Source organism: Etheostoma cragini, chromosome 10 (assembly GCF_013103735.1).
Source record: "Etheostoma cragini isolate CJK2018 chromosome 10, CSU_Ecrag_1.0, whole genome shotgun sequence".
Lineage (NCBI taxonomy): Eukaryota > Metazoa > Chordata > Actinopteri > Perciformes > Percidae > Etheostoma > Etheostoma cragini.
In genome coordinates this window covers 8,442,558-8,463,787 of record NC_048416.1, presented here as the reverse complement: position 1 = coordinate 8,463,787, position 21,230 = coordinate 8,442,558, and the positions used below count along the sequence as shown (strand labels likewise).

Below are 21,230 nucleotides of genomic sequence, written 5' to 3'. Positions count from 1 at the left end.
TGTGTGTGTGTGTGTGTGTGTGTGTGTGTGTGTGTGTGTGTGTGTGTGTGTGTGTGTGTGTGTGTGTGTGTGGTGGTAGGGAGAATAAGACCTTTATTTATGGCAACAGTGCCTTTCTTCTCTTTAATCAGAGCAGAAAACCCTAACAAATGCACACACATTCTCTCTCTCTCTCTCTCTCTACTATTACTGCAGGCTCGGGAAGAAGGTTTTCACTACAGAAAGGGGACAACCAACTCCTTCTGTTCAATACAACAGTTATGTAAGCATTTACATTTTTCCAACTACTCATTACTTCTAACATGTAGGAAGCCATGCATGCTTCATGAGTATGAGGAGAACTATGAAGTGAATGCAGACAGTATTCACACCGCTTCATCTTTTTCACGTTTTGTAATGTCTTATGATAACATTGTTGAAATACTATTCATCCTCATCAATCTTCACTTTATAACCCATAATGACAACGCAAAAAGAGGATTTTACATATTTTTCAAAATTATTAAAAATGACAATATAAGTATCATATCATATCAATATCATATAAGTATTCAGACCCCTTGCTATGATATAATAATGATAGATAGCATGATAATAGTAGATGTTCTTGCACCTTAATTGGAGTCCACCTGTGACTTTGGTTATTGGACAAGATTTGGAAAGACCCACACCGGTCTAGATGAGGTCTCACAGCTGACCATGCATATTAGGGCAAAAAAACTAACCATGATGCGGCGGTGACGGCAGGATTGTGTCGAGGCACAGATCTAAGGAAGGCTACAAGACAAATCTGCTGCATCAAAGGTTCTCAAATGCACAGTGGTCTCCATAGATATTATTTAGAGGACGTCTGGAATGGCCGGGACTCTTTCTAGTGCGGGACGCCCGGACAAACTGAGCAATCAGGAGGAGAACGGCCTTGGTTGAATAGGTAACCAAGAACCCAATAGTTGTGTATTTTGGGGCCACTTTGAGATCCGTAGTTGCGATACACCTGATGGATTGTGGGTAACTTTGGCTTCCGTTGTTGGTGTTAACCGTGTTGCTGTTGGGGTAATAAACGGTAGATATGCCGTAGTAACCTTGGTTATCATTGTCAGGGTGTTCCCTGCCCTTATTAGGCTAAGGTGCAGCACCCAAGCCGTTTTGGGCATACCCGGAGACAAATGGATGTAAAATCAGTGCGAGCATCAAAACTAACTAAAGGACTCTCCTCATATCTAATGATTGTAGCTGGACTTCTTTAGCTTTAAGTTTTGTCTTTGAGCTTTTGGTGCCTTATGCATTTATAAATCTGCCTTGGCAACTGGACACATATATGGCAGTAATATTGGTCCAAAATTATTATATATTGTGTGAAATTTCTTTTGATAGGAATATGTACCACTTTCTTTAAAGTGTTCATAATATGCTCATTTTCAGGTTCCTAATTGTATTTAGATGTTGTACCAGAACATGTTTACACGTTTAATGCCACCCTCAATGACCCTCATCAACAATGAGCAAACCTGCCCGCTCCTCCCCCCTCGCCCCGCTCATCAGTTCACCACCCCCCTCTCCCCCTCCCTGAGACTCTCACCTCACTCCATCCCCACACCCCAGTCATCCTCCTCCCCCTTCTCCGTAACAGATGATCAGGTGAGAAGTCAACTCAAGAAGATCAAGGCAAGGAAGACCCCGTCCTGGAAGGCATCTGCCCAAGTCTCCTCAGGGACTGTGCTGACCAGCTCTGTGGGGTGTTCAGGCACTTATTTAACGTGAGCCTGAGCCTGGAGAAGGTCCCAGCCCTGTGGAAGACCTACTGTGTGGTCCCGGTACCGAAGTCACTCGTTGTAATTTATAATTTAATTTTAACGTCACTTACTACACTGCAATGTTGTTTTCTTGAACTATGGCAACTGCACTTTACTTTACAATACCTTATGTGACGCCACTTTACTTCAGTCTACCTTCTGCACATTGTCTATTGTTTGCCTGTTTTTCTTGTGTGTTTACTTGTTTGTTTGTTTGCTTTCATTGTAGAAAATGCTGCTGTAACAAGGGAATTTCCCCGCTGTGGGATGAATAAAGTACCATCTAATCTAGAAGGAGGGAAGCCCCAGTAGTGTTTGGTGAGCAAAAAAGGCAAAACCAACTCTATTGTCTGGGAAAAGTTAAAGTTTGCTATTCCTGCGGTTCCTCTGCCTAGTAGTGGTCATCGTGAGTGTAAATGTGACGTCTGATGCATTATTGTGTTATGTATCTGTGTAAAGTTATGTGTGATTATAATTTTTTTCCATAGTCGAGCAGCCCTACAGTACATACATGGGAAGAGTAACTACATTTACATACTGTGAATTTTTGTTATTTTTAATCGTTAATTGTTTTTTAATCGAAAATCAATATTGATCCGTGGGCCTAAAAATCTGAATCAAATTGTGACATTTTCGGAAACGTACACCTCTAATAAGCAGTAGGATTGCAAAAGGTTGGACAATTTATTTTCTTTTTTGTTTTAATTGTTGAAATAATGTGACAAAAAGAACTACGAGTGAAATATATACAGTGAAGAAAATAAGTATTTGAACACCCTGCTATTTTGCAAGTTCTCCCACTTAGAAATCCTGGAGGGGTCTGAAATTGTCATCGTAGGTGCATGTCCACTGTGAGAGACATAGTCTTTAAAAAAAATCCATAAATCACATTGTATGATTTTTAAACTATTTATTTGTATGATACAGCTGCAAATAAGTATTTGAACACCTGTCTACCAGCTACATTTCTGACCCTCAAAGACCTGTTAGTCTGCCTTCAAAACGTCCACCTCCACTCCATTTATTATCCTAAATTAGATGCACCAGTTTGAGGTCGTTAGCTGCATAAAGACACCTGTCCACCCCATACAATCAGTAAGAATCCAACTACTAACATGGCCAAGACCAAAGAGCTGTCCAAAGACACTAGAGACAAAATTGTACACCTCCACATGGCTGGAAAGGGCTAAGGGGAATTGTCCAAGCAGCTTTGTGAAAAAAGGTCCAGTGTTGAAGCAATCATTAGAAAATGGAAGAAGCTAAACATGACTGTCAATCTCCCTCAGACTGGGGCTTCATGCAAGATCTCACCTTGTCGGGTCTCAATAAGCCTAAGAAAGGTGAGAAATCAGCCCAGAACTACACGGGGGGAGCTGGTCAATGAACTGAAGGTTACTGTTGGTAATACACTAAGACGTCATGGTTTGAAGTCATCCATGGCACGGAAGGTTCCCCTGCTTAAACCAGCACATGTCAAGGCCCGTCTTAAGTTTGCCAATGACCATTTGGATGATCCAGAGGAGTCATGGTAGAAAGTCATGTGGTCAGATGAGACCAAAATAGAACTTTTTGGTCATAATTCCACTAACCGTGTTTGGAGGAAGAAGAATGATGAGTACCATCCCAAGAACACCATCCATACTGTGAAGCATGGGGGTGGTAGCATCATGCTTTGGGGGTGTTTTTCTGCACATGGGACAGGGAGACTGCACTGTATTAAGGAGAGGATGACCGGGGCCATGTATTGCAAGATTTTGGGAAACAACCACCTTCCTTCAGTTAGACCATTGAAGATGGGTCGAGGCTGGGTCTGCCAAGATGACAATGACCCAAAGCACACAGCCAGGATGACCAAGGAGTGTCTCTGTAGGAAGCATATCAAGGTTCTGATGTGGCCTAGCCAGTCTCCAGACCTAAACCCAATAGAGAATCTTTGGAGGGAGCTCAAACTCCGTGTTTCTCAGGGACAGCCCAGAAACCTGACTGATCTAGAGAAGATCTGTGTGGAGGAGTGGGCCAAAATCCCTTCTGCAGTGTGTGCAAACCTGGTGAAAAACTACAGCAAACGTTTGACCTCTGAAATTGCAAACAAAGACTACTGTACCAAATATTACCATTGATTTTCTCAGGTCTTCAAATACTTATTTGCAGATGTTTCATACAAATAAATAGTCAAAAAATCAAACATTGTGATTTCCGGATTTTCTTTTTTTTAGATTATGTCTCTCACAGTGGACATGCATCTACGATGACAATTTCAGACCCCTCCATGATTTCTAAGTGGGAGAACTTGCAAAATAGCAGGGTGTTCAAATACTTATTTTCCTCACTGTAGATAAGAGATAAACATCCAGAAAAAAATATAGAGCATCGAAGGGAACTTCGTTTGGATATACAAAAAAACAAGGTCTTACGCCATGTTTGGGAAAAAGAAAGTATGTCCATTTAATTGAATAATAACCATGCACTGCATCCAGCAGTGCTCTCTTCCTTCACATGTACCTAGATCAGTTGCCAGCATCCCATTAAAAAGGAATTCAGTAAAATTACAACCTTCTGCACCCAGTGATTTCTCCCATCACATGTGCAGCCTACAGTACTACCAACACTACTGCACTGGCAGAGCTTTCCCTGCCTTCATGAAGTTTAGGCGCAGCAACCAAGCTGTTTTGCCACCTAAGCCGAATGAAAGCAACTAAAAGACTTTTTGGGGATCTAGCAATTGTAGTTGGACTTCTTTGGCAAGTTTTGTCTTTAGGCTTTTTGAGTTTTAAAAATTTACTGTATTATCTGCTTTAGCTTTCCAAGAATTTTAGACACAGATGGTGAACAGCCCAAAATGATGAGAAAAAGAGACGCAGAGCTACCACTGAGACCCAAAAAAACAAATGACCAGAAAGAGACACCACACAATTACAAAGAGAAACAAAAACCCACAAAGAGACACAATCCAACTAAGAGAAACAAAATGCATGGAGAAATTGCATTTTTGTTGTTGAAAAACAAAACATTTTCTTGAGGAAGGACGTCTAAACTTCACGCAAATTAGATGCAACTAAGTCTTCCACAAAGCTAGGAAAAACACTGCACATGCTTTCATCTAAGTTTAAAATATGATCTCCATTAAATATACAGTATATGTTTAATATTTCAGTTAGCCAACAGATAGTAGCCTAAAACAAGGTACACAGTTTATAACTTACATATAAACTTTGATTTGTATTGCTTGTTTTTGCTGTCAAGCTGTTACCATGTGGGATAGCTTAACTGTGGTACGTTTTCCTATACGAATGGCAATAAAAACAAATGTCATAATAATTCTTGTGAAATCTTTCCACCTGGGAGACTTAACAAAATCAAATCAATTTGAAGATAACTTTTTCCTTCAACATTTGAACGGTGTTTTTATTATGCCACTAGTAAATTATTTGATAATAACAAAGTAAAAAAAAACATTTTGATTTTGGGATAGTTTGTATTCACTTGGGTTAACATTGTAGTCAGTCTGGAGCCCTGTGGGGGTGTCCATGAGGGATTGCCCCCTTGTGCTGAACATTTAACCTACAGGTGTAAAAGGTGCACATATAAAATGTAAAAAGCAGTTACAAGCCTAAACAAAATTACTTGGTATAAACTAACGACTGCAACACACAGTAGTTGCATTTTCCCATCCAGCTCAATGATTTAAAGCAATTATAAATCATGTTCTTCTATGATGTGATTGACTCTTAAAATGCCCATATAATGAAAAAAAAACATCCATGGTGTTTTGAGTGAGATCCGCTTTCTGAATGTCCTCTGCCTTCAGTCTCCAGGTGAGTTGTTCAAAATCTGCATGGCTTTCTACGTCATTTGCCGACAGGAGGTGGCTAATCGTAGCACATTCTAGCGCTAGCATGCTAGGTTGTTCTCAACGTCAAAACACTGCTACAACACACACTAGTTCCCCCTAATCTCCAAAAGAACTACTTCCATGTCACTGTTCTGCAGGTATTCCACAAGTGTCCTAGTCTAGAAGAAGTCTCCCAGCTAGTCCTGCCTTGGACTGACCAAAGCTGGAGAAAGAGTTATATAGCTGATGGGATCTTAGCTAGTGAGCATGTGCGACTCCCAACGAAGATAGTATAGAAGGGAGATGCTGTTCTCTGTAGCTAAAACAAGTGAGATGTCTTACTTTGCAGCTTAAACAGAATGGTAAAAACAGGATCTGCAGCAATGTGCATTAGCCTACATCAAAAATATGGTGTTTTTTGAAAATAAAAATAAAATTCTATCCTATTCTATTCTGGTGCAACCCCAAAATACAATTATGAACCCGAAAATGAGCATAATATGAGTGCTTTAAAATGTTCAATATGGCTCTTGCAACTGGAATATCTGACTAATTAGATCGTTTTAGAATGGACCCTGAATGCAACAGAGACATAGTCCAAAACCCTATGATGATGATAATGACGATGGCCAGCATCAATGTCTTGTTCTAAATGAAGGTAGTCAATGAAAACCCACTCGTACAAAAATGTGTTGGCCTAAACATAAGCAGACATGTGGGTGTGTAGAGGCCTTACCCAGGTATTTGATGGTGAATCCCCGTGGCGGATTGAGGGACCTCCGCATCCATCCCTCCCTCAGCACCTCCAGGTGGTCCTCCTTCCCCTGGATCAGCAACACATGTTCATCTATCCATCCCAGGAAGAAGGTCTCGGACACCGCCTCGGTAATCCTCTGGTTCCAGACATGTTGCTGGGTATTTTCTGCTTTGAAATCGGCAAAAATTTCGTAGCCGGTGTGGTGTCTTGGCAGCGCGTCGCTCTCTAACACCCCGGCCGCCCCCACCGCCTCCCCAGCCCCGACCCTGGACAGCACTATAGCCAGGGAATGAGGAGCAATCTGCAGGAAAGACTCCATTGTCGCGTCGCCCTTCTAGCTGCCTATCGAAAGTAGTAGTATCATTGTATTTATCTATCTGAGACAACGTCAGGCTTAATGGGAAACAAACAGTCCATTGTAGCTAGCAGGGTTTGCAGCTACAAGCTACGCTCTGCAGCAGCAGCCGCATAGCCTACAACTGTGTTTCCATGCAGCTAGCCTGCTAGCTACCGTTAGCTATCTAGCATTTCATGAAACCCATTCCCACACCTTTAGGTCCGTCTTTTTCTCTGAACGTAATATATCGCCCCGTAACCGTACCCGGTATTTACTGAAGATTCATGTCGAGCGCTGTCCACTAGAGACGAGACATGACATTCGTGCTTTTTCGGTGTAACTTAACGTACAGTTCGTTGTGTCAGGTACCTTGGAATATGGCTAGCTAGCTGGATGCTAACGTGTTAATGAATTCACCCAGGCAACAGATGCGGAGAGCCCCTCTCTTCTCATTGCCAGGCAGCAACCGGGTCCCGGGGGACACCTGTATCTTTTTTTCGACAACCTTCACGGTTAACGGGGAGGCAGCCGCCGCTGAATATTGTCCTGGGTCGCGCCTGACACGCTTCGGTACGGTGCGCGAGAACACAGCTGGATGCAGAACCGTCTCATCCAGGTACAGTGATGGCAGGCATAGTTACGGAGCTGCGTAAAGGCAGCGTTAACAACACTGAATACACTATCTTCCGGCCACATTTTCAAATTAAGATTTTTATAACGCAACAAGTTGTTGGGGAACTGAACCCGTTTGCCATTCATATAGGTTACAGCTTTTTACAATTAAGCACAGATGGTACCCCTATTACTAAGTATTTTCCAAATAGTAGGCCTATTAACGTTACCGTAAGAAACAAATGGCTTTAATGCTAATGTATGTCAACATACTGACACATCTGGAGAAAAAAGAAAAACTAACGTCACTTGTCAGACAAACTCATTGTCAATATGCCACAGCAGAGCTATTCAATAGGGGGTCCGTCCGGGACCCCTAGGGGGTCCTCAAAGTTACTGCAGGGGGCCTCCAAAATATTTTGTAAATACTATAGGCTACGGTATATGGATGTATAGCCTAACATTTCAGAAGTATCACGCAATCCAGACCATCAGCAGACTCACTACAATTTCATTCAATGGACTTATGTCACCCCTGTGAACATGCACCACGTAAAAAAATAACAAAACTCCATGCACTTTCTACCCAATAAAAGCATACGTAGGTACGTACGTATCTTCATAGGATCTAATTTAATTTAATATAGATGTAAAGTTACTGTGCCTGTTACTGCCACTGTCTTGATTCAGAATGATTTGTCAGTCTTTCAGCTGTCTCCAAAATGGGCTGTATATTTGCTGGGCTTACAGCTGCGAAGAAAATTATTGCAACCCGTTGGAAACCACCTCACAACCTTTCTCTACTTTTTTTTAGATAATTTTTTTGGGCCTATCATTTTTGACAGGACAGTTAGGTGAGACATTCAGGAAATTGTCACAGGTTGGACTCAAACACCAGACCTCTGCATCGAGGCCCAAACCTCTCATTACATGTGCGCATGCTCTACCACTGATCCAACCTGGCCACCCTCATGACCTTTCTATCCATGCATGGACCCTTTCCTTCCTGGATGCAGTTTATATGGAGCTACCTACGGCACACATTCATGGAGCGCAAGTGGACTCTGGACACTTGGCTGAGCATCGCAGAGACATTGAGGTTTTGCCACCTTTGCAGTGGCTTGTGCAGGTGTTTGGTCCCTTGTCTTGTGTCTGTCTGTGTATGTGTCTGTGTCTGCATGTGTTGTTTTGTCTTCCCTACCTCCCGTCTATCTATCGTCTCTGTTTTTTGGTCCTGGGTTTCCTGCTCCGTCTCTTTCAGTTAAGGTTTTAAAACACGTTGAATAACCCTTTCCTATAGCCTACTTTGAGCATGTTTAATGTTGCTAGCAACTGCTCTATGAACAACTTAAAACATTAATTCAATATTATTGGATCTAGACACTTATCTTACCTCCAAAAAAATAGCAAAAAAGCTATGAAATGCATTAAATATACATATTTAATGCATAGTGTCACATACACATGTATGTAAATGCACTTTGTGACATTCACTGGTAAACAGTCAAAATCCTCTTTTAGACTATAGAAATACTTCAGAAACATATGTACTGTATGTTTTATTTAGTTTTTCTTTGTCTTTTACATATTTTCACATTACTGCAAAATGCTGCTTCTAAATTATGGAAGTTGTAATGAGTGATTTTAACATAGCATGCTGTCTGAATAGTCCACAATATGTTCTTCTTACATCATTTATAAAAAATATACCCTGTTCCTCCCCTCCCTACTTTCACTTCCATATTCCAGGAGCGGAGATAGGATTACCACTCTATCACTAATGCTACTGTATTTTGCACTTGTTAGCTGTTGGTTAAGGCTGTATAATATTACCCAATCATAATGCTTCGTCCTAGTTTATGTACATGTCTGTTATTGTTTTGGCGATTAACCTTACTGACATTAGTTCTTTTTTTAGCCGTTAGCCTCTTTGCTATTGCGGACAAACATAAAACAAGGTAGACTTTATTAATCCCCCACTGGGGAAAGTTCTGTGCTACAGCAGCTTAAAAGAAAAAAAATCTGCACACATCAGAATAACACAAATACACATACACATTAAAGAGACATAGGGGAAACAACATACAGAAAGTATTATAAGAAATAGAAAATATAGTCTTTCCAGACTTAAAGCAAACAAATTGTCTTTGAATTTAAAAAAAATTAATTACGTTGAGTAACAAGGATGTAGAGGTGATAATTGATAACGTAATTTGTTTATTGACATCTGTTAGATTTCTAGGGATAACAAATGATGAAAAACTGGGAAACCCCACATTAACCACATTCCATCTAAAATAGCCAGAAATATTGTTTAAAGATTCAAACCGGACATTGATTATGTGTGTGATTTCTGTGGACTAGAACAGAGTATGTTCGATCTATTTTATCATTGGAAGAATATTCTGGATGGAGGTAGACACATTTCTAAAAATGAAACTTAAAATGAAAATTGATATAAATATGTTTAATAAAAAGCTATATTTTTGTCAAGATAAGAAATAAAAAAAAAAAAAACAGGATGTACTGTGTATTGTACAACTATTGATGATTTTTGGTAAATTTCATATCCATAAGAAGAAATGTTAAGGAACCAAGCCAACTTTCCTGCACTTTATTAATGATTCTTTATCGATGATATAACACCCATTTATTTATTATTAATAGCGAAAAAGCCATTAAGACCTTAAATTAATATCATTTAAAATGATATGATGCATGCTCTGGCATTATGAAATGTAAATTTATATTTTTTAATGGTATTGTTTTTTTTTCTGTTGTTCATTTTTTGTAATGTAAATTCCATGTATCCGTTTGAACTTTTGTATATGAGTACCATGAGGATCTGTAATCAGATGTTTAAAGGATATGTCCTTTTTAATTGAGATTGTGACAATGAAGAAGGGAAAGTCTGGCCTACTCACCGGCTCAGAAGCCTGATATGTGCAGTCTCTTTAAGATGGGTCTCTTGTAAAAAATAAATTAAAAAAACTGCCGAGATGGATTTAAGATAAGAAAAGATTTAGCCTCTTCTAACTGAATGGTTTAATACTCAAACATTTTGTTAAAAGAAATCCATTGTTTACCATCTTTGACATACAGTGTTTGATAAACAGGCTCCTACCACCCCTGTTTCACTTTAAATAAAAAAGGGAAAAGAAAAAGGGAATACAAGGAAAATTGAGGTAAAGAAAAATGTCACAACCAAGCAATTTAAAACAATTACAAAACAGATAAAATATGAGAATAGAAGTTAAATGTACTTTTCTAGTCTTAACAACTACTCAAAGCACTTTTACATCATACAGAAACCATTTACCACACTACACTACACTGTGGCCAAGGTTGCTGTACAAGGTGCCACCTGCTCATCAGATAAACACTCACACACATTTATGCAACTCAGGGTTCAGTGTCTTGCCCAAGGACACTGTGACATGGGACTACAGAGCCAGGGATTGAACCACCAACCTTCCAATTGACAGGCAACCGCTCTACCACTGATCCACTGCCGCCCCAAATTCAGTTACAGTGCAGATAAGAAATTAAACGTTAAATAGCAGTTAAAACAATAAAAAACATAAAAGCAGATAAAATACGAGATTTTAGGCTGCTAGTATAGGATAATGTATAAGCCATTGCCGGTCCAACTTTTGAATTCTCTTTATGCTTATATAGATTGGCATACAGTTTCAACAATGCAACTTCAGTATAAAAAAATAAACAATTTTTTATATATATAAGGCAACATCAAAAAGAAAACAACAGAGTTGTAGCGGACCTGCAGTTCTCTGGAAGTTTGACAGAGACAGAAAGCAGACCTGTCCCAGATGACCTGAGAGGTTTGGGAGGTTCAGAGTGTAGTAGCAGATGTAATGTGAGAAATGTATTTTGACCCTAAACCATTTAGTGATTTAAAAACAGCCCAAAGTATTTCTAAATCAATTCTTTGAGGCACAGGAAGCCAGTGTAAGGACTTCAGAACTGGAGGTATGTGATCCAGTCTCCTGGTCTTAGTGAGGACTCGTGCGGCAGCGTTCTGAAACAGCTGTAGCTGTCTGATGGATTTTTTAGGGAGGCCTGTAAAGACTGTGTTACAGTAGTCAAGTCTACTGAAGATGAAAGCATGGACAAGGTTTTCCAACTCCTGTTGACACATGAGTCCTTTAACCCTCGATTTGTTCTTAAGGTGATAATAGGCTGACTTTGTAATTGTCTTAATGTGGCTATTAAAATTCAGGTCTGTTTTTCTTTTTTCTGTCATTTTATCTGGGCAACAACAACACTAATCTTTAACGTCAGATGTCTAAATATGAGTTAGATGCATAGGTTCACCATGAAATCATATTATAATTACAGTAGGTTATAATAATATTCGTAATATTTCGTCTGGGACAGAGGATATATATTTAACTGCAGCAAACCTACTGATCAGCCACTCAACATCATATTGAGTAATCGCCATGTCAACGGTACTTGTAGTGGATGTATTTCTATCCAACAAGCTATTTAAGAAGCTAGTTAATGTAACATTTTATTACTTTAACATAGCAAACTTTTTCGTCATGACTACTTTATGAATTACTCAGCATCATTTCTATTTGAGAAAAGAACAACTTCATCCAATGTTTACTATTAATAATATAGCCTTGAACAGCCCAGTCTACTTACTACATAGTGTAACTAACATTACTGCCATAGACTGTATATTTATTAATATTAACGGTCTATGGTTACTACCAATATTCCAAGTACTCTCATTCTCTGCCAGCCGGACCTGTGCATAAAGCAGGCAGAGGCCCAAACCACTGTGACACAAGGAAGGGGGGGGGGGGGACTAAAAATGTTTTTAAACTTTTTTATTGTTTTACTACTGATATTACTTACAATACACAGCTAGTTTTAATAATATTTTCTAGGGGGAACAAACCTTAGATGGGAGGAGGGGGTCCTGATCCCCTCAACCCGCCTGGGATTTACGCCTATAGTCCCATGGTAATGAGGTTATGTGAATTTGTGTGTTGTCTGCAAAAACTATGGTAACTTACTTTGTTGTTTTCCATAATCTCAGCCAGTGGAAACATGTAGATGTTAAACAGAAGAGGCCCCAGAACAGAGCCTTGGGGTACTCTGCCCGTCATATTTATATGCTCAGATGCATAGATGCAAAAAAGTTGAAGTTTGAAATCTGCCTATAGTTGCTTATTACTGATGTGTCCAGATTGAGGTATCTCAAAATGATGGAACTACTGACACAGCCTTTATTTTATTGTTGGTTCTACAATAAGGGTAGTATGTGCAAAACATAGCAGAAGTACCCAGTTAGAGAAATGCTCATTTTCAACAAGTGCCTACATAAAGTTTCTCTCTAACATGGGCAACTGACTACTAACTGTGTAAAACATAGAACTAGAAATGCCGCTTTACTTTAAATAATTGTTTTTTAAAATTAGTTCCTCATAGGTCCCTCAACTTTATAGAAGTGCAATACAAAATATAAGTACCCCTAATACCGTATTTACTAATTGGTCTAAATTGGTATATACATAGCCAGGGTGTTTGAGTACTAAAAGATGAAAGACAGATCACACATGGAGGTCAAGGTGTGTTATATTTAGCCAAATTAATATCATGTCCATGAGATGAATACAAGAAGACAGGGGACATGTTGCCATATGCAACTTTATTGAGAAGGCAATATACAGGGAATGGATATTACACAGCCAGAGGTGTGTGTGTGTGTGTGTGTGTGTGTGTGTGTGTGTGTGTGTGTCAACGGGCACCACAGTCCGTTAACGAGGGCACTCCCCTTTGCTTGCCACTTTCACATTCGTCTTTTGGAGACTGTAAAAAAAAAAGAAAAAAAGAATAAGACATAGAAAACAGTAAGCATAACAGCTTTTTTTGTGTGTGTGTGTGTGCACATGTGTATGGGGGTATTCTTGTAATAATAATAGCAAGCAAAAATAGGCATAGATGTTTTGATGACTTTTCATTTAAGGAGTGACCGGCAGCTCTTTAGCAATGCAATCAGTGTCACAGTGTCTGCTGAAACACAGATGCCATAAATTAAATATTATGTTTGTGTCTAATATTATTGTTTGACTATTGGGGGTTTGTTAGCATTAGCGTCCAGCCTGTTTCTGTAAACAAATTTATATTATTTAAGATGTGTAAGAGATTGAGCTTTGAGCACGAGGGAGGACAGAATCATGAGTTCAACAAATGACACGAACATGCAAAAGGAGTTGTGCAAATACATTTGAGTCAGCAATACGGATTCAGCGAAACTGCTCATGCCCATTGGTGTAGTCAACGTGATACGAAGATATACGGAATATACCCACTAGGAAAGGTCAACAATTTCCATATACACATTTACCAAAGTGCAAGGCTAACATTATGCAACTAGGATTGTTTTGTAAGAGAACTTTCACACTCACGTTCATAAATTCACCCGTCTGGGTTGCGAGTCACCTATGAACAACCACACAGTTGTTTGGTGGTCATTCTCTGCGCAAATTTGAAATTAACTTATGTGAATCACTAAAGTAGATAGATAACTACACTCTTTCAGTGTTTTGGTAAGCCTGCCCCGGAAGCTTTACTACCGCTTTGGGAGACACTGCAGCCGATGTTAACATTACAGAAAATGATCCAGATGAGGCTCATGCTTTAGGCGGCTGGTTAGAAAAAAAAATTATGGGGTTGTTGCTTTGGGACGGGCATGTCTAATGTGCAAAGGGAACCACTTTTAGCACCCTTTGGCTACCAGAGAAGACAAGTTAGCTGGTAGTAAGCCGATGTTAGCTATGGCAATTGCAAACAAAGTACCATAGCTTTCTGGTTCATTGACCTTCCACGATAACACAAGTTGCATACTGTGTACAAACTGCTCTAACATAACCTGCAGATTTAAAGTTAGCCTAAACCTAACATTTGGATATTTGACTTGGTAGCAAATTGATTACTGCAAAAATAACAGACATAACATTAGCTTAGTTTCAGGATGCCACAGTTTCCCAGTCTTCATGCTAATTCCTCACATCTGTATCCACTTTTTTCTTTGTAAAAGCTCAGTTTTTCGGGTTTGCAGCTTTCACTTACGGGTTATTTAGATTATTGGTAGTGAATATCACCACACAGCAGCATTTAGGCATTTTTCTGTTGTTTGCTAGCTGACCGAATTGACGATGAGGAACACTTCACACAACACAAGTCAATGGAGAGGGGAGAGTAGTTTTCCCCTCTCAGAATTGAATGAGCTCTGTCTTTATGAGAGTGGCTAAGTGTTACATTAAGCCATAATGGAACCAAAAAATACACAAATGATTGCCATGGCTTCCTCATTGTGGTTATGTGGCCTAAACCACCTCAGAATGTGGGATGAGTGAAAAGATTGCATTGTGGTGTTCCACAAGGCTCAGTGCTTCGACCAATTCTATTCACCTTAGACAGGCTTCCTCTAGGCAATATTATTAGGAAACACTTCTGCCTATCAATCAAGCCAGAAACCAGTCAGCTAAACTTCAAGCATCCATCAAATATAGAAATTCATGGATGACCTACAAGTTTCTGATGTTAAACTCAGGAAAAAAATAAACTTAGCTGAACCCTAAACACCACCAAACCTCATTATTTAAATATATACTGTAGCTACTCTTTGGCCTTGCCACTAATGGCACTAACTGGCACTAATATCAGAAACCTAGGAGTATTTTTTATTTTTTTTTAATCAGGATACATCCTTTATCGCCCATATAAAACAAACCTCAAGAATAGCCCTTTTCACCTTTGTAACATTGCCAAAATTACGCACATCCTGCCTGTGTCTCAAAACGATGCTGAAAAACTAGTCCATTCATTTGTTACTTCCAGGCAGCACTACTGTAATTGTGTGCTATCAGGTTGCTCAAATAAGTTCCATAAGACTCTCCAGCTGATCAAGAATATAAAATCGTTCTCATCCCTGCAAAGTTAAATGGTAAAGCACCATCTTATCTAGAAGAGCACATAGAGCCTTATTGTCCCACCAGAGCACAGCACTCCCAGAAAGCAAAGGTACTTGTGGTTCTTAGAGTCTCTAAACGTAGAATAGGATCCAGAGCCTTCAGCCATCAGGCTCCTCTCCTGTGGAACCAGCTCCCAGTCTGGGTTTGGGTGGTAGACACCGTCACCACATTTAGAGTAAATTTAAAACTCTCCTCTTTGATAAAGCTTATAGTTGGGGAATGAGGAGTTGCTGTGTTCGCTTAATTCGGAAGGGGAGGGTGTATAGCTGCAGACACGGCACCCTTTCTCTTCTCTGCTTCTCTTCATAGTCGTCAGATTCATCTTCCAACCCTTATAGAACTGGCTCAGGTCTGCCTTGGACCACCTCTTATTTATATTGTTATAGTTTTAGACTGCCGGGGGACTTCCTTTGACACACTGAGCCCCTCTCTCCTCTCTCCTTCCATCTGTGTGCATCCATGTCCCAGAAATGCTTGTTAGTAACTTAGCTCTGGGGAGCTAATTCCCCGGAGTCCTTCCAGCCTGTCTAATCAGTTTATCCAAGTCCAAGAGGACATTTGTGCCAAATTTGAAGAAACACGGACAGACTCCGAAACAGGAGCTCAATAATATATAATAATAATAATATTTATAATAATAAAAGCTGGGACAGTGGTGTTTTTTAACCACCAGATGGAGACAAACAATAGTGTTTTTTGTCAGTATTGACTCAAAAATGAATTTACGTTGATATTTAATTAGTTAAATCACATTAAATTTGTCGAAAAAATTTAAATTTTATAGAAGTTATGGCAAAGTAATTTTAAAGTAGCTACTGGCAATATATCACATTGGTATGTTCTGCTATTTAGTGTGATTTTCTCAACCAGATGTAGGGTTTTCTATTTTTTTATCTTTCCATTCTTCTGAATAAGTTAACAGAAAAGGTTATGAAAATCATTATAACAAAAACATTTATTAATGAGGCTCATTCACACTTCAAGCAGAATGCTGCCCTCAGAAATCTAATGATCGTTTATCGGGATCTGATCCAACTCCACGCAGGATTAATAAAATGAATAGTTCAAACAAATAATAATAACATAATGATAATAATAATACTTTTGGCATCATTCAAAATAAATAATTCCAAACAGGCGTTGTGAAAATCAAACATACCAGTATGATAAAAACAATCAACAGTATGTTGCAGATTCACATGCCCACAATAATGGAAGTTGTAGGCTAAACAATAAGGTATATAGAAAACATACATTACATGTTGTTGTAAATAGTTATATGGTCATTAATTGCTCCTTACATATGGAGCAATATATTTACAAGCTGAATTTTTTTACTTGTGCAGACTTTTACTAATTTTGTAAAAGACACAATTTCACACCCTGAAGTGCTCAGAAGCCAGAACAGCTTAAGAACACTGAAATAATTGAAATAACATTGCTACCATCATAACCTGTGTGTGTTTGTGTGTGTATATGTGTGTTTGAGAGAAGGTACATGTTACATGGTGTGTATGTGTGAAGGTACATGTTACACGGTGTGTATGTGTGGAGGTGAAATGTTACATGGTGTGTATGTGTGAAGGTACACGGTACGTGCCTGTTCAGCTGGCAGAGAACACATTCAGTGCTGTAGACGAGTCCATCGCTGCCACACACTGGATCATACTCCTTGCTGCAGAGTCCACCTTCATACTTTTCACAGCCAACCTGGACACAAACACAGGTAGTCACAAGATTATTGGTTAGACACACAGGCATTTAGGTTATTAATGTGTCATTGCATATGATGTCATGTTTCACGACCTGGCTCTGGTGCCATGACTAAAGGGACTTTAATTTGGCAGCGATAGAGGAAGTGATGTTTCCCCATTTACTGTACTGGACTCTCATACCGCCTCAAAACCCACTGACAGGTTTGATCGTTTGATGTTTGGTAACAACATGTGTGTCATGTCAGGTTTCTTTTCTTCAAAAGTCGAGTCAGTCTCAATATTTTGCCGAATGGCCAATGCAGGCAGTGTAAATGCAGGCTTATGATGTCATATCAAATGATGTCATATCATGTAATATGATGTGATAATAGGGACATTTAGAGGTAAGAAATAGACTACAGTCTTGGTCCACGATTACAGAAAGCCACTTCACTTGAAGTCTTTGTCTTTGCATTCACACCAAATCAGGCCACTGGGGATGCCAGGAAAAAAAAAACTTAGCGGCCATGCATTTCATCACGCTGCAGTGGCCAATCATGTGACCGGCAGTCAGACTAAACATAATTTCGCATTCTGCACCAGTTTAAAACCCACAGTAATGATAAGTCTCATATCCTGGTTAGTTATTAAAAGTGAAATTTAGATTAAATTAATTTTTTTGATGCAGGCGGACTATGACTTGTAGGAACAGGCATGCCAGCAGCACGACTGACCACAATGAAGATACAAATGGGCAATTTGCACTGATTGCTGCAACACCTTTCTTTATTTTAGTTCAAACCATGTAGGGTTCAATATGATCTGTGATGATTCAAACTAGTAACAGTTACTTGGGTTATTTAATCAAAAATTCTAAATGAGATCAAGATCTCTTTTAGGATAGAGACCTGAGAATAAATTACGTACAGTTACATACATCAGTTGCCTGTTTATCAGGTACACCTAGTTACACATAATGCAGTCCAATACAACAGTCGTCGTCATGGCCTCAGTAAAATACCCTGCTTAAATGAAGTCATGGCACTGTCAAATTCTGCAACAGTAACAGCAGTTTAGGGTACACTCAGAAAATCAACCCTTTAAAAATGGTAATCAAACTGCCTTTTTTTCAATCTGTTAACCAGTGGTCAAAATAAAAATACAGAATCATATCACTCCTGGAAGTCTCACCTTTTCGGTTCCAGCCTGAGGGTTGTTCTCACTGTCTGGGCCCACAGTCCCATCCCCCTGGGAAAGGACTACACACACACAGACACACACACACAGACACACAGACACACACACACACACACACACACACACACACACACACACACACACACACACAGACTATCAAACACCTTTGTACTTCTATACTTGCAAGAACCCGCATTGACATAAAACTTTCCTTAGCCCAGCCCTAATCTTAACCCTCACAACTAAATGTTTATTCCCAACCAATACTCTTAACGTATTAACCTAACATGTGGTGCCGAGAGTTTTGGTTGTCATTTTTGCTGTATAGTACTTGTTTTGCTGTTGTATAGTATTTATTTTGTTTTGCTGTATAGTATTTGTTTTGCTGTTTTTAATATATGAATGGGCAGCGTCCTTGATTGCCAAGAAAGGCGCCTTTAACAAAAATGTATTATTATTATTAATTCAATGAATTCTAACCTGACTCACTTTTTAAAAATGCTCTTATACCTATAGCACACAAGCTCCCTCTCCCTCACCCCTCACAGGCTGGTTACATTCTTACATGTAACCAGCGTTTGTCCAGAGGAATGTTGCCATGCCAAGTCTCATGTTCCTCTAAGCTTCCTTTTGTTTTGCTTTTGTTTTCTGGGGGAACAATGTTGAAACTCAAGGGGCTACTTTTGTCTGAGAATAAAAACTCTACAAGGACTAAATATCAGGCAACAGCGTCATAAACAACTTTGCTCCTGGTACACCATGGTCTGGCATTGATAGTATTGACTTCTGTCGGTTGACCTCTTTTACTAAAACGCTAAGGTACAAACTGTTGTGGGAAACTCAGCACCCTGTCATTGTTATCAGTTTCTATGATTAGGCGTCATAACAGTCTGGTCTGAGTTTACATGCTGTCATCCAGTATCAGTTAACAAGGAAGGCTGCTTAAACCAGTTTAAATCAGCCATGGGAAGATGCCATCTGAATCCCAGAATTAAGTTATCATTTTATTTTTTTAAACTGAGAAAACATGACCCATCAAAATGATGGCGTTATGGCACAAGTTTCACAATACATGTATTTTTTACTTTTATTTCTTTTACATAAAAATACATGAATTACATTAGTTTGATTTGAGAGATGTTTTTTACAACATAAAGATGCGCATCATTAGGCATTTCTATCTTATTTATAGCCTTTTCGTTTTTTGTTGTTGCATTTTTACATGTAAAGAAGTTAGTAGTTAATAACTTAGGTTTGCATTACAGTCTCTGAACAAAGCACTGACAAAAAATGTAATTAAATCATTTTTGTCTTAAAATCGTATCTTAAAAAAAAAAAGAGTGATGATATTTAATTTTTTTCGACAATGATGCAGTTTTCTACTTTATGTATTTTCTGAGTCATTTCTAGACAAAAGTGGAAAAAATGTAATGTCCACAACACTGCTTTAGTTCCTATCATTTAACACAAAGGCAACGTTTTGACTCTACTGAGTCTTCTTCAGGCAAATTAAAATTAAATTATAAATATAATATAAATTAAAATTAAATTGTCTTAAATTATGGGAGCTGAAAGCAGTGGACATTACATTTTTTTCACTTTAGTATTTCTCATTTTTCCTCTACTTGCCAGAAGGTGGGATATGCACACAATTACCTTTAAAAATGTAATTTGTTGACAAACCTGTTTGACAGTGGAACATTTCCGACACTTTAAGCTGTTTCTGCTTCAAAGGCAAACTGTGTTTGAAGCAAAAACTGCGACTAAATGATGTGTTAAGATCATTACTTTATGCTGTTAATGAACTTACCAGAGACAGAGAGCAGCAGCACAGAACAGAGCAGGACAGTCAGCTTCATGATGTCTTCTGTGTGTGTGTGTACGAGTGTCTGTTGGCAGCAGGTGTTAGTATCACACATCATGTTTACCTTTTATACAACACCTGTTGAGCTGGTTGTATCTGTCCTCTGATTGGCTGTGTTGCAAAGGTCAGGTTACACTCGCCAGATCCTCTGATCAAGATAACATGACTGGAATGCGAAAGAATGAAAGCCAGGAAAAAAAACTAATATTGTATAGTTATATCTGCAGGCAAAAATATAGTATTATAGTGTTAGAGATAGAACTATGTTCAAGTTTTTAGTAAGAGTACACAGGCAATATAATCAACATGTGTCACACACTTTGTCACACACATTTGGGTAATCGTGTGAAGAAAATGTACTGGAAGTCCATATTTGAGTTTCAGATAAATAAACAGTAATTAGGCATATTATACATTATATTCTGTAATGTACTGCGCACCATACTATACAATCATGGCTCCATTGCTTTGTGTTTTCTCCGGGTATTTTGGTATATGTATATCTATTTGTGATTAAGTGATCTTTTTCTTCTCTTATTTACTGGGTGTGTATTGGTTGACCTTGAGGCTTACAATTTCCCGAACAGGGTTACAAAAGGTGGCATTGAATTTACTTGAACTAAATGCCATACCGGGAAGTTACTGAATCATTGAACCTGGTTTTCCCTGTGGATGAGCAGTAGGTGGTGCCATGGGACTGGGTAATACCGTCTTAATCAGCTGATGAAGGCAGCAGGTGGAGAGAACTGTGCAGTGCACTGGATACACGTCACAGTCAGTACAGTATGTGCCCTACACTTGGTCGTGTGACAGGATAGGGTCATTTTGACAGTAGAAAAACAATCTGTGTTGTATTCTACAATGTACAATCATCATGAAAGATACCACTAGCACTGGTAGCACTGCAAAGGACACGTGTTTCTGTTATTTGCACTTACATGTTTTTGACTGGCCGACACAAGGCTTTGCTGGATATTCTAAATTAATTTACTTCCCACAAATGCAGACATGTGTTCCTTTTATACAAAACCTGTTGAGCTGGCTGTATCTGTCCTCTGAATGGCTGACTTGTTAAGGCCAAGTAATACTCGCTAGATCATCTGATCAAGATAACATGGCTAGATCAAAAGAA

At 39.0% G+C, this 21,230-nt stretch overlaps 2 protein-coding genes across 2 annotated transcripts in view; both read right to left on the bottom strand.

Moving 5' to 3' along the window:
* Nucleotides 1-7,372, bottom strand: part of LOC117951215 (storkhead-box protein 2-like) — a 58,753-nt gene extending 51,381 nt beyond the window's left edge. The window contains exon 1 of the mRNA XM_034882833.1: nucleotides 6,362-7,372. Within this exon, the coding sequence (XP_034738724.1) occupies nucleotides 6,362-6,701 (340 nt within the window). The 5' untranslated portion in view covers nucleotides 6,702-7,372. The remainder of the gene's footprint in view (nucleotides 1-6,361) is intronic.
* Nucleotides 7,373-12,995: 5,623 nt separating this feature from the next.
* Nucleotides 12,996-20,146, bottom strand: LOC117951228 (trypsin inhibitor ClTI-1-like). The gene is made up of 4 exons (XM_034882860.1): nucleotides 20,045-20,146; nucleotides 18,229-18,296; nucleotides 16,944-17,053; nucleotides 12,996-13,175 (listed from the first exon to the last, which is right to left on the bottom strand). The coding sequence occupies exons 1-4, from the start codon at nucleotides 20,091-20,093 to the stop codon at nucleotides 13,124-13,126; spliced, it is 279 nt and encodes a 92-aa protein (XP_034738751.1). The 5' UTR covers nucleotides 20,094-20,146; the 3' UTR covers nucleotides 12,996-13,123.
* Nucleotides 20,147-21,230: the final 1,084 nt, after the last annotated feature.

Coding starts and splice junctions, on each gene's coding strand:
- LOC117951228 (XM_034882860.1), bottom strand. CDS start 20,093: ATGAAGCTGACTGTCCTGCTCTGTTCTGTGCTGCTGCTCTCTGTCTCT. Junction 18,297..20,044: donor GCTGCTGCTCTCTGTCTCTG/GTAAGTTCATTA, acceptor GTGTGTGTGTAG/TCCTTTCCCAGGGGGATGGG. Junction 17,054..18,228: donor CTCAGGCTGGAACCGAAAAG/GTGAGACTTCCA, acceptor GTTTGTGTCCAG/GTTGGCTGTGAAAAGTATGA.